Below are 16,002 nucleotides of genomic sequence, written 5' to 3' on the forward strand. Positions count from 1 at the left end.
TCTAGACTAGCTACTAAAAATCCAACACTGGGAACTTAAAATTTGGTGTTAAGCAAATAACCTCCGTAAGGAGTAAAAAATCTGTATGTTTGAATTCGACTAAAACGAAATATATTTCAAACCTTAAATTTTCAATAGCCGTGATAGATTATTTAATAAAAACGTTATAAATGACTCAAATTATTCTTAAGTGGCGTCAGAATGCTGCTTAATATCATATTTTGATGCTAGGAAATTTTGGTGTATTTTAGGTCTTGCGTTCTTGAAACCAACCCTTTTTCTCATCACCTGTATAAGTGCAACTTCATTCAAAATTTGTACTTTTAGCCCTTTTTTGTATATTTCTGAAACGACTCGAAAACTTGCCTAGAGTTGAGTCTTTACGAGGCTATTTGCATAATTATCTTCTTTCTTCTGCCAAATTCTGCACGTTATCTATTCATCCGCCAAGAGCTGTATCTTCGTGGGGGTAATTCATTCGCACTTGCGGTTCCTTAATCGATCTACTTAAGTTATTTTTTTTTAACAAATTAAAAACAATATCGTAAATAAAATTTATATTTACAATTTACGATTAACTTCAACTGAAAAGAAGCCTAATGTTACTCACCAAGATTTCCTAATTCGAGAACTTTTTTTTGTAATCATCGAGAACATGCATGAAAGTGAAACACATGTTGACTTAGAAAGGCTAATTTATCACCAAACAATAAATTCTTCATAATTTATTCATGAAATGTCATCTCAGAGGAACCTTAAGTGCTCTCAGAGTCACTACTTCTTTTTTCCAAAAGATTTTAAATTGCAGTCGGCGACGTGAAATTCCAACACACTCATCTCGATTTGATTTTAACTAATAAAAGATTATTCATTCCACAAAACAGTTATTGAATAAGGCGGAAGATTTGTGCTAATGAAAGCGGATATTATCCAGCTCAGCAGGCAGCCTCCAAGACCTGCATGATTCTTATCTTTATTCTTTCATACGGAAAATTTGCCAAACCCACGTAAAGCCACAAATATGTACTTAGTAGATCATGTTTAAGAGCTGTTCTACGTAATAATCAACCAGAGGTCTTGAAAATAACGAAAAATGATTTTTTTCCTATAACAGATACTTTACAACACTTTTGTTTTACGTCTGCTTGGCGAAGTAGTACGTATTTTCTGTCCGACGATTTTTCACAGTGTCAATGGAGTGGACCAAGAAAGAAACAAAATACAGCGGGAATGCATTTTCAGAGACTCATGTATTCAAAATAAAGATTACCATGTAAAGAAATCTTAAGCTTTGTCATTTATCGCGCGACCTTAACTGAGTCAGAAAAACGTTAGATTACCAAATTGATATGAAAGTATATTTCACCATATACCCGGAACGGCTACATCTTCGTCGAACACAAAAAATGTCAGATATATCTAAGGCTGCTTATTCATGAAAAGTTCTCGTGGAGATACCATATCGCAAACAGGTAAAACATTTTGACGTTATCTCTATACTACATATACTACTATATCTGGCAGCATGGAATTCTTCTTTTTCGCCAATAACGCATGCCTTCCTCTTAATACACATCACAGTCCGGCAGATCTCACACAATACCTTTTCAGTAACTTGGTAGCCGGCCATTAGCTAACACGGTAAAGCACTTGACTGCAAAGCCGCCGGAGTAATACTGAGAGTCTTAAAATAACTGGGTGAAAGCATTTGCCTTTGCCTACAAACAGCCAGTCCTTCTCATGGCTCGGATGAACACCTTAAATGCCCCTCCCTTCTCCAGTATAGGAGACGTGGAATTCATTAGGTATCCTCAATTAGTACTTTCGTGCTAAACATTTACAATCAAATGAAGAGTTGTTTCCTTTCCTTACTCTGTCTCTTTTAATTTTCCTCCCTTCGATAGCTTTACCGTTTTATCACCCCCTATAAGCTGATACATTTTCTCCTCAAGCTAATATTCGTCACTAGCGGTAAACAAGATTCAAGCTTCAAATTTCCAATAATTTACCTTCCAAGTTCATTTTTAATGCCATTTTACTCCAGAAAATCCTGGTGTTTTACTCTGAAGACTTTCAGAAAAAATTGTGTATTGAATATGCTTTTATGTTGATTGAGAATATACCTAAAATAAATTACATTCTTGACATATGCATTCTAAACCTTTATCTCATTATCCTGTTTGTAACTAAAATAAACTTTTATGGTTAACTTATTCAAAAATTTTTTATTTCCTTTTCTCTCAGTTTTAGAAATTTACTTGTCATATATTATGGATGTAGCCACTGCTCGCATGATTTACCTGCGGCAAGAGCACATTTGTGTAAAATTGCTTGAGAATTTTCCGGTTCCTCTTCTTTCATTCCACCACAAGGGGAGAAGGTAACTGAATATTTGTTGAACTAAATCCTATTCACATGCCAGCTCTCGAGGGCAGCGAAAAAGTCATTTAAGAAGTGGCTTCCTTAATTCTAAACTTCAGCTTGAATCTCTTGGTCAAACATAGGGGAACTCTCCCGTCGTTGAACTCCTAAGAGCCATATCCAAGTCCAGAAAGAGAAAAGAAAGTTCGTGGTCGTTTGCCTTTACGCCGTCCACAAAACGCGAAATTAGGCAATTTTACTTCGAAGTCCCAGGGATGCATTGATGGCAAAAAAGTGTAGTGTGAGTGCAGAGTTGCTTTTCTGGCGCTCTAGTTGCCGTTGTCGAAACAGCGAGCGGTGTTTTATCTCAACTAAAAACGCGCTAAGCTCTTATTGGGAAGTTTGTTAAACTTTATGAAAATATGATGTTACATTTCCACTTTATTTTTAACTTATAACTAGCAGCTCAGAGTTATTATTTACCTAGACTCTGTCCAAAGGCAGGAGCCCATTCGAGGTGTTACGAAAGAAAAGTATGGAAAATTAAAACTACTGCGGTAATAAGACACCTGTAGTCAATTTATTTTGGAGTCTATAGAGAGGAGAAGTGTGAAGTTACGTTACCATGGTAGCAACATTTCTGGATCACAACAATGGGGAGCTTTAGCAACAACGACGGCAACGGCAACGAGAACGGCAAAAAAACAATAGGTTTATATGAGCAAAACAACAACTTTGCACGTGCATCATGCTTTTTTGTACATTTCTTTGCCGTCGTTGCACGACTACGACATGAAACTTCCTAATTTCACGCGCCCGCTTTATGGAGTTGGTGAACACAGCACAAGAATTTTCTTTTTCTTTTTTTAAACTCAGATACGGTCCTTTCGGATTAATCCCCGACAATTTCGCCAAGATTTTAAACATAAAAAGAAATTGAATAAGATCGATGAAGTTTGAAACGGTGCGCGGAATTCACTTTTTAAGAGACGTTTTCGCTTTGTTGTCATCCAGAAATTTTGCTACCATGGCAACGTGACCTAACGACTTCTCCTCTCTATAAGCGGGAATAAAAAAGCGGAGCTAGATATTTGTTAACATAATATGGCTAATTATTATCATTCGAAAAATCTTCGGTTTTATTCCATTTTATTTACTGAAATTTGATGTTCTAAGACTATTCAATAAATGGATGCAAGAAGATCATCAAAAGATTTTCCATTAAAAGATTTTAAGTTGCGAAGTGCTTAAGCAATGTGTGCGCAGTCCTTTAATAAAAGAAATAAAATATTTTGAGTTGTTGCGGTATGGTTCCTATTAAAGCTTTATGATTCACAGCAGACAAATTGATATGCAATTGTAACCTAATGGTTTCTTTTTAAAATACTTATTCACTGTAAAGCAATGGAAACTGCGGTAAAACGTTTTTAAGCTTTTTTAAACAGCTTTGTAGTAGAGGCCTACTCTGGGACCTAAAGTCGCCTAAAGTCGCCCAAAGTCGCCTTAAGTCGCCTAAAATCGCCTTAAGTTGCCTAAAATCGCCTTAAGTCGCCTAAAGTTGCCTTTAGTTTCCTTAAGTCACTAAATCATTCAAATCTTAACGAGGTTCAAATTGTCTTGTAGTTATTACTTTTTCAGTTTTCTATTTCCAGAATGCATGATTTCTGATAAAGTGTATAATAACCCATGTTCAATAATATTAGCCACAGACCCACCCCACCCCCCACAAAAAAACTCCCACGGTGACTTAAGACCCATTAATTCCTTCTCCAGCCCTCTAATTTATACATTTAATTACTTTACACAATTTACTACACGTAATAATTAGTCGTAAGCAATACAAGAATAATCATTCCTGTATTGTTTATGCAAACATGACAACATATAGTACACAACTTTATCCAGTCACTTGTACAGGTATTTTATTAATTTCATCCAGGAGGTTTGTCTCATATTTCTCAGTAAAAATATTGTTTAAAAAGGCATTCAAAGGTTCAAGTTCTAGCTAAACTACATTAAACAGTGTGCAAAGAGAGTAGACAGAGTAGTGTCCAGGCAATAGCCCTGGGGTACTGGATTTTATGATTAAGCTAGTGAACTGCGTTTTTAACTTGCCTGGCTGGCAAGTAAAGTTTTTTAGGGAATTCAGATTACAGAAGAACTGTAATCAGTCCCATTCATAAAAAAAATTGGAGTTAGTCAAAATGGCTTTCAGGCTAGTGTATGCTAGGCAAGCTGTACAGCCGACTTTCTTTGCACCCTGAACAAAATATAGTTAAAACTCTTTTCTACTGCTTTGTGAGAGTCCAACATTGAAAGACATTTCAAGTAACTAAGATCAATACAGGTAGGTTGAAGGGAGAGAAAAAAACAATTATTGCCGCCACAACATTAATCTAAATTTTCTGGTAGTTAATACAAGTCTAAAGGTCAATCGAAAAAAGTGTCCATGTAAATTACCGACCCAGATTTTAAGAGCAACTAATGATAAGTTTTTTCTCCGGCACACAACCTCTGATCTGTATTTACCGTCGAATTATATCCATCTATCACTGACAGAAACACAACCACTCTTATAAACTTGAACACTTAGCTTAGCTTGTACAGCCGTCTCTTTAGGTCTTCCCTTCCAGACAGAAATTCAAGCTTTGTACATCGAAGGTGCGTAATACTGCTCTTTGTTTATGTTGTCGTGATTGCTCCCTGCCAAACGATTTGATGTAATCGCTCATTATTGATGAAGAACGTAGAAAAGCGAAATAATACTGTTCTTTCCTCTACGTTATGGCCGCCCAGAAAGTAGTGTGTTTTGATCACGTGACTAACTGGTCTGGAGGCGGGGAGAGGGCGGGACCGAGAAACCATGGAAATTAGCTTGCGACTGCAGTGGAATTCTGGGAGAAGCAAAATGGCGGATAGAATGTTGTACCTCGCGTTTTCTTTTAAAGATCTCCTTTTAAATGGAAATTTCTGACATAATAATGGAAACGTTTACACTTGGTACTGCCATCGGTTTAAACATGACGCATAATGCTTTCTTTTGTGCTGAGAGCGTAAACGCTGCCGCGTGGAACAGACCGAGAGAGGTTGGTTGAAGCTAAGCTTAGTTGTTTACGTTTCTGCTGGTGCATAAATGCACTCATGAAATCAACCCGACTGGAAAGTTTCCAGAGAGACCATGGATAAGAGAGTACGGTTCACTAGCGAAGCAAGTATTTGGAAGTGTTTTGTTTGACTGAGACAGGAAAGGAGCAATACATATACGGCGAGAACTACAAACTTTTTGTTTTGAATTCAATTGGAAAAACATCCTCTTAGCCAAGCGTGTGGGGACAAACATTGGCAGAGCAACTGCCTAGACATACAGTGGGGATCGTCATTTCCATAATGTGCGATATCGATAAGTGATTTTAGATGTTTTAAATTAATTACTTAAATGTTTGTTGTCAAATTATGAAAAAAAGACACTTCAATATAAAGTTTTTGCTACAAACCAGCTCACAGTATGTTACAGAGATGTATTGAAATACTCTACTTTTATGGTTTTATTTTTTGGAAAAAGAAATGCAGGAACCATTGATTTTTTGTCCCTTATATTATGAAATAATGCATTTAAAGACCAAGAGAGAATATATCCCTTTGGTTGCTTCTAACTCAGATTTTGTCTCTGCAAATGTAATACTAAACCAACACCCTTGATATTAGCCTGTGCCACAGATGGAACTAAACTCTGGGTTAAGTCCATCTGCAAAACAGTGGCAAAATCCTAGTTCTGGACCCCCTGTGTGTGTATCAGGATTAGAGAACATGCCAGGACTGGACTGTTAAAAATGCCATTGTCCATTTGCCAATCATGTTGAAGGGGAACTCAAAATGCTGGTAATTCATTTAGTGCATCAGGGCCCAGAACAAGGATATTAGAGCTGCTTCGCAAATGTTACTAACCACGGTTAGAATACACCTGCAACACAAGCTACCTTGATATTTAATGTTCAAAATATTAGGTAGCTGAGACTGTTGAAAATTTGGAAGACTAAGGCCCAGTTCATACGTCGTGCTTCTGCCGTGCCGAACCTAATTAATATTGGGTTCGACAGAAGCACGGCACAAGCACGACTTCAATTCAGACGTCGTGCCAGAGTCGAACTTAATTCAGGGTTCGCACAGTAGTCAGTACAGCGGTAAGCGGTGACGAAAATGGCGCCGCACCGTAACCTCCAGCGTAAATTGCTACTTGCAAAACTCTTACAAAACTCGAGGAGGAGAAGAAAAGAAATGCAGCAGAAAATCCTTTTCCTTTTGACCGACAGGCGAATGTTATTATTAGAAGTTTTTTTTCTTTTTGCTCTTCTTATTTCTTCCGAGAGAACCACTGCTGATCGATCATGTCGACGGTTTCCCCGTAACAAAGGATGGTTCAAAGAAGTATGGAACACATACACTGATCAGATGTTCAAGAAAACGTTTCGTGTATCAAAAGCCACCTTTAATTTTATCCTTGGTCGTATACAACATGATTGCGATGACACTGGATCAACATCGCCGATCGTTTCCTCGTCTTCCTCTTCATCTTGTTCTTTATAGTCAGCTAGTGGAATATTTTCGTCAAAAGGTAGTTCGTCTTCTGATGAATTATCGGACTCTGCAGCACTGCAAACCAAGGAGGAAGGAGCATGCAAACTTGCGCGGAAAGCCGCCATGTTTGTTTTAAACCATTCTCGACCCCGGCCCAGTGCTTACGCTTCTGATTCCTGGCCGTCATGCGCAGAGGAGCTCTGGGGTAATAAACAGAATCAATGCACATGCTCATTGAAGGACATTTTTCCTCGAAGCTACTCGCGGGACACGCAAGATAACAATTCCTGCGAAAAATACATTTCTGAAATTTATGCATTTAGTTCGACACGGCATAACCACGACGTCTGAATCGCTGCCGTGCCAGAGTCGTGTAGCACGGCAGACCTTGTCGAACTTAATTGTTCTGCCGCACTAAATTAAAAACTTTGATTCAGACGTCGTGCTTCTGCCGTGCTTATGTCGAACTTAATTCAAGAATTAAGTTCGGCACGGCAGAAGCACGACGTATGAACTGGGCCTAATGTAGATGTCTTCAAGACTGAATTAACTTATGCTACAACATTGTGTCCCCAGAGAGGTAGTGTTATCAGATTTTGATTTTGTATATGTTGTAGTTCATTTTTATTTCAGTTAATTTTTATTTTTCCATCGTTTCTGGGTATGGTTATGTATGCTAATGAATTTAATACAAAGGGAAACCAAAAATTAACTGAAATTAAAAATTAACTCCAACATATTCATTAACATGTAACTCACCTAAATGTCACCTTTTTCTCCTTAAGTCGCCTAAAGTCGCCTTAAATCGCCTAAAGTCGCCTTAAATCGCCTTAAGTCGCCTAAAATTACGGCGACTTAAGGTCCCAGAGTAGGCCTTAGTAGTTTGTTTAAGATTGCATCAACGTCAATAGTCCTAAATCGATCGCAGATCATGACTATCTAATAAATATGCATATTTTGTTAAAATGCTATTTAGGAACGGTTTGCTTCTACCAATGATCCTGAAAATTGAACTACAAATGTAACTTAATGGCCTTAGCAATTTAAGACATTTTAGAAGCTCAAATTTTCGTCACGTGACTGATAATTGAGAATTAACGGTCAAAATATTTACTCTAAAATGGGGAAAGGATAAAGAACGAGTAAAAAGTTCATAAAGATTCATTTCAGAGGCGGCTATAAAAAAGGGTCTGAAAAATTCGCCTTGTGTGTGTGTGTTTACGTTATATAGGAATACAAAGGGGTAAACTTTTGTTCTTATATAAACGCTTGTTATTGAAAGTTTTTTTTAATATGCTTTATTGACCGCATAAATACGAAGTATAAAACACAAACCAACTAACTAAACAAGCTTATGACAATGACTAAGGTTGAATAAAATACAAAAACAGAGTTAAGTTATTACAACAATTCCTACAAAACACTTAGTAAACAATAACAATACAATCTATTATATCTAACCCTAACTTAAACTAAGTAATCATAACAAGTAACAATTGTTAGGCAAAAAATGGAAAAAATAATTATCTACCTTAAAAGAAAAAAAAAAAAACAAGTTCACTCGGCTGCAAGGATGACCCTTCTACCCGTTTTCTTTCTTTTTTTTTTTTTTTTTTACTGATAGCTGATAAAATCTTATACAATATTTTTTATACTGTTAGGCTGGGTTCGCGGCGAATGTACTTTTTTTACCAGTTGCAACTACGTCTGTCCCGAATGTGCTCGGAAAATGCTGGAAAGTTGCGCACTGGAGTGCAAAAAAGTTGCTAAGAAAGGTGTACCCTAAATTTCTTGATATTTCTTATATTAAAAGAAGTTAAAGTTCTATTTTTCATTCTTCACAATCATTGCTTACATCGGTCACGAAAATTAGCTTGAAACTTAAGCTTTAAAGGGTTACTCCCAAATAGGGGCGAAATTTAAGGATACTATAGGTGTATCCAGACACTGAGAGACACAATGAAAGCATAATCAATTTTTCATAAGGCAGCAATTAACAGAGTTTGTATGAAAATTATTCTTTTTCTCTATAATTTAGCGAAAATCTTTCCTTTAGCATTTCTTGTGTTTGTTTACGTGTTGATCACGTTTTAGGTCTCTCACGATGCCGAGACTACCCCACTAAGCTAACTAATTATTCATACAGCAAAGATTTATAAGACGTTTAAAGTTATGAGAATTATTGCGTCTTTGCTTTATAAATTAGCAAAATGGGCGTTGAATTTCGCTTTTAAGCTGAACTTTAAGGCTTTCTTGTGTTTATTTACGCACTGCGTGCGTTTTAGGCCAGCGAAACGTTGTCGAGTGGAAGGTCATTGCACCCCACTGTTGCCCGTTAATTTCCTTTCGTTTTGAGTTTGTAATTTAGTTCGGGGAGAGGAATGACTCCCATTGCAATTGTTTTTTCAAAGGAGAATAAAGCCCGTCAATTCTGTTTGAATGTTTAGGAAAATACTACCGAGTTAATTCAAAACATCAAACTCTAAACTCCCTAAAAAATGGATATAATGATACAGAAAAATTAACGAAGAGAACTATAAATTCTAACTAACTCCAAAATTAAATAAAAAAACTTATGTAGTGGGGGATTGGAAATGAGGAACAGAAATTTACTAGTGTTTTTCATCTTACATAACTTCTCAAGTTTAATACTTAACCAAGAGAACTCAAGAATCCGTGTCTGAAATAAGTTTATGACAAGCTTGTAAGTGATCAAAATTGATGTGACCCCAGTGCCCTGAGAAATGGTCAACCAAACGCAACTGGGCATTTTTACCAGCGTCACGTGTTACATTCCATCTTTTCTCTGTCATAGCTTCATTACACGCCTTTGTCGTCTTCTTGCGAACCACTTCCCCATCAACAATAAGCTCGGCACGAATGTTTGGACCTGTACTATCTTTGCAGCCTGCTCCAATCAGGAAGGTAAGCAACTTTCCAGTAATCTGAAAACTGGGTGACGTCAATGAGCCTTTAGGACCATCACCTTGTATTTCCCCAAACGGTTCAGAGGGACTGCACCGATTCTCGTAGGTACCAATCCACCAATCCCCTTTGTGGTTGCTCTTTTTGTTCCTTCGTGATGTGTTATTCCCGTATGTTGGCTGATTATTGAATGCTATACCTTCCAAAGTCCAGTTTGACAAATCATGATCTTCGAAGTCAAATATAGTATAACATTCTAAGGGAACAATATATTCCGCATGTTATTTTAAAAAATGGCTCTAGCACACCGTGAGATTGCCGTGAGGGTAATAATGAGGTTTTCGCATAAATTTGTGTATCCATGATGCTATTTCAATGCTATTAAATATCTCTAACCAGCGTTTCCTTCACTGGAAAATTATCAAATTTTTAAATTTTTATACGAGCAATAGAAAACTATTTAGGCATGATATATTTGTGTACATACAATCTTGTTTAACGTTTAATACCTACGATCAATGTCGGAAAATTCAAAGTAAACGTCAGTTTCCCTCTGAATGCAATATACTTGAGTGACTATTTGGCTTTTCTAAAAAATACGATAGTATTTAAGGGGCTAGTTTTTGTTTTAGCGGAAGAATTAAATAAAATGCTTTTTGTATCTCACTTGTTGCTCCTTTAACTCGCTTTTAATTATCTGGTATTTTTGCCCACATTTCAAGCTCACATAGATTCCACGAACGTATATTTTGTTGATGAGTGAAGAACTATTGTGACAAGGTAATGTAATTTTTTCTTAAAGCCGGCCTCAACACTTCAGTATTATTTAATTGTGTTATAGGTAGAACCTGATAAGGAGGCTTATCAAAGTTTGCGGGGAAAAATTGTAGTAATCAAGGCTTTACGCCTCTTCCACAATCGCTTGATCTGAGGAATGTGAGACTTTATAAAGCCCCTGTGGAGAAAACGGAATAAAACACTGCGATACCTGTGCAGTTGTATCCGTCTCCATAGTAACCAAAATTGCAGGTGCATCTGAAAGATCCTTCTGTATTGTTACAAGCTGCGTTCGTTCCACATCTCTTTTCTTGACATTCGTCTATATCTAGGATAATTTTTTTTAACACCGTGAATCCTTTAAACCCCACGCATCTCCAGAACCATTATCCTTTATCAAGGAACATCACTTCTCTCTTTTTAAGTCCAATATCCCCTCTCTCTTTTCCATTTTAACTAAAGACAAACTACCGTGAAATTCGGGTTATAATAAATAGCAATAAATAAACATTAATTTTGAAGCGCCAAATATTATTGTCAAGGGCTTTACACCATGCAAATCACGCTAGCTGAAATCGGTATGTATTTAACTTTTATTTGAAAAGTTTCTACATTTGAACAACCGCGAGAGAAAGTTTGTTTAAAAAAAGGGCCAGAATGGGAAAAGGCACAGTCACCAAAGGAATTGCCGACAAAAACCAGGGGCACTCGTCTTCAATATTGCTTACAAAGAGCTGAAAATTGCACAAATTGTTCAACTTAACCAGCTCTTTCAACTTTTGCATTTAGTTCGTATGTATGGCCACGTCTTTAACGAGTTAAGTCGTATGGTAATAAGGAAAAATGTAAACAAGGACGTCAGCAAAGATTCGCCTATAGGTGTGCGCTTTAGGGAGGTGCTTCTTGAGAGAGATTTGACCGTCAGGCCACGGCTTAGAACCAGACTTTTATTCATAAATCAAACAAAAAAAAAGGAGAGGTTGACACATTCCCAAGTCTTCAGTGAAATGCTAATCTACTTGAAGTCAGCTAACGACAGAACAAAAATCCTGGGATACCTGTGCAGTTATATCCATCTCCGTAGAAACCAGTTTTGCATTTGCATCTGTAAGATCCCATTGTGTTTGTACAATCTGCGTTCTTGCTACACTCGTGACTTTTTTCATCACATTCGTCAATATCTAGGTGAAGATAGTTATTACAAGAATCATTCAGTTACTTTGCAAAGCAAGCGCCGGAAATATCTGCACGATATCTGGACAGTGGAACTGGCAGCTTAAGTTATATAAGAGTAACTTAGCTATCAGAATCACAATGTCTTCGTTTAGACGAGAACTCGCCAGTCCACCGAAAATTTTACATTAAAACCCTGATAACTGTAACTCACTAATTAGCGTAAAATAACAACTGAGATCGAGAATTGTAGGCCAAACGAAGGTGAAAGTAAAGGGCAACGTGTTGCAAATCCACTCTAGAGTAAAGGGAATATTCTTTCATCTATGCCAAGCTTCCGAAATGCGGGAGCCGGAAAGCTGTTTCTTTCTTCCGTCTGGAAGGTCCTGCGCTTGATGCACTTGTGATGGTTTTGTCGACAATGATAGGGCTAATTTTACAGCGGATATACTTTTCTTCAAATTAATGTTCTCACTTGCGGTTTCCCCCTTTTAATTAAACGCGGTACAGCTTACGTGGTTTCATGACTACTGCGTTCACTTAGCCCATTTTTCAGACCTACCATCTTGGCATCTTGCACCTGTCCAGCCTCGACACAAGCAGTGATATCCTTTCTTGGTAAATCCTGATTGACAAGTTCCGTTATTTTTACACGGAGAACTACCACAAGGATTCTGGGGAAAAGATTATGGAAAAGAAATATTGCTTTATGCTTCTGAGCCTTTCTAAACCTTTGCGAGTGGTGTCCGCCTCATCATGATTCAAGGAAAATGAGTAAAGATTGGCAGAGCCCAACTCTAAGCGTCGGGTTTAGGGATAAGCCCGTCTTACATACATACGGGGGCGCTGTTTTGAGGTGTTTAACAAGTTAAATTGAATTTTTCATGTTATTTAAGTAGCAAAAGACGCTTTCTTTTGGGAGGCGCTTGCAGTTTAAGGGCGGAGGTAATGACAAAAATTTTCGATCTTAAAATAACAATAAAGTGAAATTTCTCAAAAACGGCTACAGTTGAAACAAAATCGTCTAAGGAGAAAAACTTGCTTTTCAGAGAGTAATTGAGAATGGCTGGCGAAAGGAAGAGACCTAGTGTAGTTGTCAGATTTAGTGGGGGGGGGGGGGGGGGGTGGCAACACGGCTACCATCATAAATGACGTCATTGGCCCTCAGCGCGTCAAATTCCATAATATTCAGATCATCCCGTGCAGTTATCACAGAAACTATCTACTCAATTTTTGAATATTGCAACAAAGCCCAGCCCAAAGCCTGAGATCCAGCCGTTTTTCTTTGGACGAGGCATTCGGTTATGGTATTAATAGGCTCTGAGACTGGATAACGTTAAAATTTAATGATCTTACGTTTGTTCCGCGGTAAAGGAAATTTGTTGCCTTCACAAAGTCTTCATCGTGTTCTTCGTGTGTAGAATTGTTCAATTCACAGCTGTATTTTCCATTTCCATCCATTTTGTTTTCAAAATTAAGGCTGACACAATTGTGCTCGTAGTAACACCTCAACTCACACTCATCCAGATCGCGAACTTTTAAAGTTGTTATGTTGTGGTTCTTCAGGCGCTTGTCGGCAAAGAAAAGAAAACTTGGGAACGCCAATTCACGACAAGGAACTTAGGAAAAAAAATATCAGAACTATATTTCTATAACTTGTAATAGAGTTCATTTGGGTTTCCTATTCAAATTTAAATAAGGATTCCCTATATTGTTCAGCGGTTGGGCTGAAACGCGTTTCTCTCTCTGTAAATGAAATTATAGAACACTTTCTTCACTTTAGACTTCCATTACTTTGAAGTCTGCAAATGTGAAAGTTATCTCTCAACCGAGTCTGACGTCATATGCCCAGTGTCAGGTTAACTGAGTTTATACACCTTTTAAATGAAGCAGGTGAACGCACGATATGTATATATGTTGCAGATAATTTTTTATTTCAGGTAATTTTTGTTTTTTCCTTTGTCTCAATTCATTACCATACATTACCATATTCAAAAACAATGGAAAAATAAAAATTAACTGAGATAAAAAATTAACTATACAACATATATATATATATATTTAAGGAATTTATTCCGACGTTTATAGAGTATAGTTTAGGCAAGTTTATTGCGTTGTACACAAATTTACCTATGAAAGTAGGGAGAAGATTGACTAGATATTAATTTAACTACGTTTTACTGTTTTACTGTTTCTAATTCATATTGCAAACGATATTAAACGGAAGATAGGCATCAAAACCTTTACAGAATAGCTGGGTAGCAAAACTGCTAACAAATCAGGTATTTCTTGTAAACCTTCGAGTTTTAAAAAAGGAACTTTTTCAAAGGAAATTTTTTTAACCAGATCTACCAGATCGCACTTGAATTGGGCCGTTTGTATGATATTTAAACAGCCAGATCTTTCCGCGTACATCCAATTATGATATGTCATCCTGTCAACATGTAGATTACAAGGTTGTTTTATAACACAAATCAACCTACTTAAAACGTGTTTTTTTTTTTGAAGATTTAAGCAAAATTTGGTTCTAACTGGGTTAATCTGCCATTTAAGTCTTGCTAAATTTGTCCCTTCGATTTTCGCGAAATATTTTATTTACTAGTAACGCCTACCCTATAAAGCCGAAGATTGATTAGGAACCATTAGGTCGCGAGTAAAACTTACAGAAATAACAGTAACTCAGTGAAGAAAACTCAAATGGTATCTCTTTGTTTGGCGTGAAAACTGCCTCCACTGAGAATCGTGTTTTAAGAAAATTTCTAAAGAGCATGAAAGTTATTTAACAAGGCACTTATTTAGGGCACTAACTAAACTTACCGTCATTTAAGCAGGCTGACACTTGTTTCCAAGTAGACAGCAAAAAGTGAATACAAAAAAGTAGCAAATTAGCAAGCATTGTGCATCGTTCTCTTCAAGTACAGATTCACGCAGAACATTGAAGAAAACAAGAGTTAAGATAGAGTAGGTTAATTATCACCTGCATAACTAAACAAACATCGAGGTCAATATAGACCCGTCTAGACCCGTCTACAAGAATCAACACAATTTTTGAATTCGCATATCTGGTTACCCGGATTCGTGTTGAGGGGACCTTAAGCCCCTCAGGATATCGGTTTACAAAAAAAAGCGCTTTCCGTGAGCGGATTGACTGGTTGCATGTGAATGGAAAACCGATTCGTGTAAAAAATATGCGGATTTAAAACTGTCCGGTTTAATGTGGACGTGGCCTTATAAATCTTTCGTCTGTTTTTGGCCAATGAAAATGATGTTTTGAGTGATCGTTACCTATCACAAGTTACAGCTGCCTTTAGCAGATGTTCAAATTTCGAATTTTGCACCCACCCCTCCCCTAAGACACAATTTTGCCCTAAGTGAGAAATATGTGTCAATGTTGACTTAAGGGAGGGGTAGGTGGTCAGTTACCCAGAAACCTCGATTGATCCGAAATTTCTACAAAAACTTTGCATAACTGCTAAGTGACACTTAACTAAAAAATTAATGAAGCTAAGTTTTGACAAACCATGGCCATATTCTAGTAACTACACCCAGGGTACGAGAAATGTTCGATAAAATATCCCCAAGTTTTATCACTTTATACCACACAATTCCTCTTATTTAAAATTCAAACAGGAAATTTTAATTAGTCAAGTGCCTTGATAATCTGTTGTGTATCACGGTTGAAAATTTGGCGTATGCAATGTTTGTTCTCCTTATCAGGTAAACTATTTTGAGTGATAGACTAAACAAGGCAATTTGTGATGAACACAACCTCCACTGACGTTATACCGTTGTTCGTTCAGCGATATTTACACAGTGCTCTCTCAATTAGTGGCTAATTTTCAAAGTTAATTAGTATTGCAATCACTAATGCTCCGCTAAGCTGCCACAGAATTCAATACAGTGCAATCTGCATATAACGAAGGACCAAGAGACTGAAAATGTTTGCTAAACAGTAAAAAACGAGGGTTACTCAATTGCCATTTATATGGAAAAACCCGGGAATTTAGGTTGGCAAATCAAATGGTTCGCTCCATTCCGTTTGGAAAGCTTCAGAAAACATGGGTTGTGATACTAGCGATGCAATTTTCAGCAGGTTATTTGGATATTAGCTTTGTGGCGGTGCGTTCGCCGCCGTAAGTAAAACTCAATAGTTTAAATTTCATGCATAAAAATATTTCCAGCCGAATGATT

General features: G+C 37.1%; 1 protein-coding gene across 1 annotated transcript; it reads right to left on the minus strand.

Annotated features, from left to right (window-relative positions):
- Window positions 1–10,724: 10,724 nt before the first annotated feature.
- LOC140946805 (uncharacterized) lies at window positions 10,725–14,825 on the minus strand. The gene is made up of 5 exons (XM_073395916.1): window positions 14,629–14,825; window positions 13,168–13,430; window positions 12,374–12,485; window positions 11,697–11,819; window positions 10,725–10,966 (listed from the first exon to the last, which is right to left on the minus strand). The coding sequence occupies exons 1-5, from the start codon at window positions 14,705–14,707 to the stop codon at window positions 10,806–10,808; spliced, it is 738 nt and encodes a 245-aa protein (XP_073252017.1). The 5' UTR covers window positions 14,708–14,825; the 3' UTR covers window positions 10,725–10,805.
- Between the last annotated feature and the right edge of the window lie 1,177 nt (window positions 14,826–16,002).

Source organism: Porites lutea, chromosome 8 (genome assembly GCF_958299795.1).
Source record: "Porites lutea chromosome 8, jaPorLute2.1, whole genome shotgun sequence".
Lineage (NCBI taxonomy): Eukaryota > Metazoa > Cnidaria > Anthozoa > Scleractinia > Poritidae > Porites > Porites lutea.